The sequence below is a fragment of the Macadamia integrifolia genome, unplaced genomic scaffold (assembly GCF_013358625.1).
Source record: "Macadamia integrifolia cultivar HAES 741 unplaced genomic scaffold, SCU_Mint_v3 scaffold_227A, whole genome shotgun sequence".
NCBI lineage: Eukaryota > Viridiplantae > Streptophyta > Magnoliopsida > Proteales > Proteaceae > Macadamia > Macadamia integrifolia.
Window position 1 is genome coordinate 248568 of NW_024870650.1, and position 3146 is coordinate 251713.

General features: G+C 39.8%; 1 protein-coding gene across 1 annotated transcript; it reads left to right on the forward strand.

Annotated features, from left to right (window-relative positions):
- The first annotated feature begins 1782 nt into the window (after window positions 1-1782).
- On the forward strand, window positions 1783-2608 carry LOC122071426 (agamous-like MADS-box protein AGL62). Its single transcript, XM_042635780.1, has one exon. The coding sequence runs from the start codon at window positions 1859-1861 to the stop codon at window positions 2528-2530; it is 672 nt and encodes a 223-aa protein (XP_042491714.1). The 5' UTR covers window positions 1783-1858; the 3' UTR covers window positions 2531-2608.
- The last annotated feature ends 538 nt before the right edge of the window (window positions 2609-3146 follow it).

The following is a 3146-nucleotide window of genomic DNA, read 5'->3' on the forward strand; positions in this document are numbered from 1 at the left end:
AAAATAGTAAGTCGAAAAGCTCTAATCGAACCAGTCTACTCTTAATCATGCAATTCTCTCTATGCATGCGAAACCTATATATTTTCAAAATCCAACAGCTGTAAGAGTTTGGGTTTAAAATGGATTTGAATTCCAGAAAACTTTTACAACCATTGGATTTTGAAAATGTGCAAGTGTCGCTTACACAGAGAGAATTGCATTATTAAGAATTGGAGAGGATACATTAGATAAGTATGCCAAAGAAGATAATTAAACTCGATAATCATCATTCATAAATAATATTATATTCTAAAAATATCATTTACATTGGACAGACAATAGAGCATAGGATGTCATTTCTAATTGATATTATGACTATCGTAACTCCACTCGAGTCAAAACTTATAGTCCTCATATGATAAGATGGAAAATTAGTACTTTCATCCTTATCGTTAGTTAGTAGAGTACAGACTGTCATTTTCCAAATTGATATTATGGCTACCGTAACTCCACCCAGTCAAAGTTATAGTCCTCAGATGATGAGCTTGCAAATTAGTACTTATTTCGTTCTTATCGTCAGACAGTAGATTACGGACCATCATTTCCAAATTGATATTATGGCTACTAAAACTTCGCCCACGTCAAAGTTATAGTTCTCAGATGATGAGCCGGAAAATTAGTACTTATTTCGTTCTTATCATCAGGTAGTGGAATACAGACTATCATTTCCAAATTGATATTATGGCTACCGTAACTCCACCCGAGTCAAAGTTATAAGCCTCAGATGATGATCTAGAAAAGTAGTACTTATTTCATTCTTATCGTCAGGCAGTGGAGTACAGACTATCATTTTCAAATTGATATCATGGCTATTGTAACTCCAGCCGAGTCAAGGTTATTATCTTCAGATGATAATGGCAAATTAGTACTTATTTTGTTCTTATCATCAGGCAGTGGAGTATAGACTGTCATTTCCAAATTGATATTATGGCAATCGTAACTCCACCCGAGTCAAAGTTATAGTCCTTAGATGATGATCTGGCAAAGTAGTACTTATTTTGTTCTTATTGTCAGTCAGTTGAGTATAGATTGTCATTTCCAAATTGATACTATGGCTACCATAATTCCACCGGAGTTAAAGTTTTTATCCTCAAATGATAAGCTGGCAAATTAGTATTTATTTTGTTCTTATCGTCAAGCAGTGGAGTACATAATATCTTTTCAAAATTGATATTATGTCTATCGTAACTCCACACGTATCAAAATTTATAGTCCTCCGATGATGAGCTGGAAGATTAGTACTTTCATCTCGATCGGGTGGACTTATGCCAATCCAACCATCTTCAAAAATATTTTCCACATCACTCTTTTCACTTTCCTCTAATGTGAAATTGAAAAATAGGGAAGTCTAATAATCGAGTCATTAAGCAGTATATAGTTATGTGAACAAAGATAACAATATTGTTTATTGGATGAAAGTTAAGTAAAGTACATAAAATTAAAATGGTGATTCTAATTTTCTTTTTGTTACTATCTATCAGTTCACTTTTAATCCATCGGACCCAAAATGGCAAGGTAATTAAGAAAGTTGAAAACCTTTTCTTAAATCTTTGTGAACTTGAAAAATAGGCAAGTTTAAAAGCTCTAAATGAGCCATTATGCATTATATAGTTATACCAACAAAAAGGATAATTAAACTCCAGTATCGTCATTTATAAATAATATTCTATTTTAAAATTACCATTTACATCAAGGGCTTATGCCTATATATAGCATCACTTGCAGACTTGTGAATTCCAAGCATAAAACCTCCATACTGTTCTTCTCTCTTGCAGCTCTCTCATATTAACCTCTTGAATCATCCCTAGTCTTTTGAATCATGGTGAAAGGAAGAACAAGCATGGGGCGCCAGAGGATTGAGATGAGAAGGATTGCAAGATATTCTTCTAGGCATGTAACATTTTCTAAGCGCCGTTCAGGGCTGTTTAAAAAAGCCAGTGAGCTCTGCACCTTAACTGGTGCCGAGGTTGGCATCGTGGTTTTCTCTCCGTCGGGCAATGCGTTCTCATTTGGACACCCATCTGTGGATTCTGTTGTCCATAGGTTTCTCTCTGAGAACTCCCCACATACGGCAGATGGAAGTGTTTTCTCACTCGTCGATGGCTACCGTCGAGCCAATGTCGAGGAGCTGAGCCGGGAGTACTCTGAGCTTCTTGTCCAGCTTGATGAGGAGAAGAAGAAGAGTGAAGAACTGGACGGGGTTCAGGATAACCGTGAGAGTACTCCATGGTGGGAAGCCCCCATCGACAACCTCAACTTGTCTGAGCTCCAGCGCTTGACAGACGCGTTGGCTGAACTGAAAATACGCTTAACCGAGCGAGCTACGCAGATGGCAGCCCAGGTTCCTGATCCTTCACCTTTGTGGCATGGGAATTCTGTTGGAGCGGCTGATCTTCCCTCTACATCTCAAACAATCATGAACGATGCCCTTAGTGGTCCTCCGGCTTGTGGGTTTGAGTTCGGGACTGGGGTTGAACCTGGGCCTTTCTAAAATTCTCTCCGGTTTGGTGTCCATGTTCTTGTTTTTCTAATTCTGATTAAAAAATAAAGGATGATAAGCAACGAAAAATCTGTATTGGTAGTATGTTTTTTTTTTTTTTTTTTATTACATTTCTTTGACTCTTTTTCTGCAAGGGCTTGGTATGATTAAGAGCGTATGGGATATAGTTTCTATTGCTTTGATCTATGTCTTTTTCTTCAAGTGTTTGGTATGATTTAGAGTGTATTGGATATTTATGAGGGTATTTCTTCCCAACCACGGCACAGGCAAGGACTGGTCCTGACCAATGCTCCACTTCGGCCCTCTATCAGGCTGTGCTGCCACCTCGACCCTCTATCAAGTCGTGCTACCACCTCGGTCCTCCATCAGGCCATACTGCCACCTCAGCCCTCCATCAGGCCGTACTCCCACCTTGGCCCTCCATCAGGCTGTGCTGCCACCTCGGCCCTCAATCAGGCCATGCTGCTATCTCGGCCCTCCATTAGGCCGTGCTACCACCTTGGCCCTCTAACAGGCCGTGCTGTCACCTCGGCCCTCCATCAAGGTGTGCTACCACCTTGGCCCTCCATCAGGCCGTGTTGCCACCTCGATCCGACGTTAACAAGGT

Excerpts from the sequence above, each read along its gene's own strand:
- LOC122071426 (XM_042635780.1), top strand. The coding sequence starts at position 1,859 with ATGGTGAAAGGAAGAACAAGCATGGGGCGCCAGAGGATTGAGATGAGA.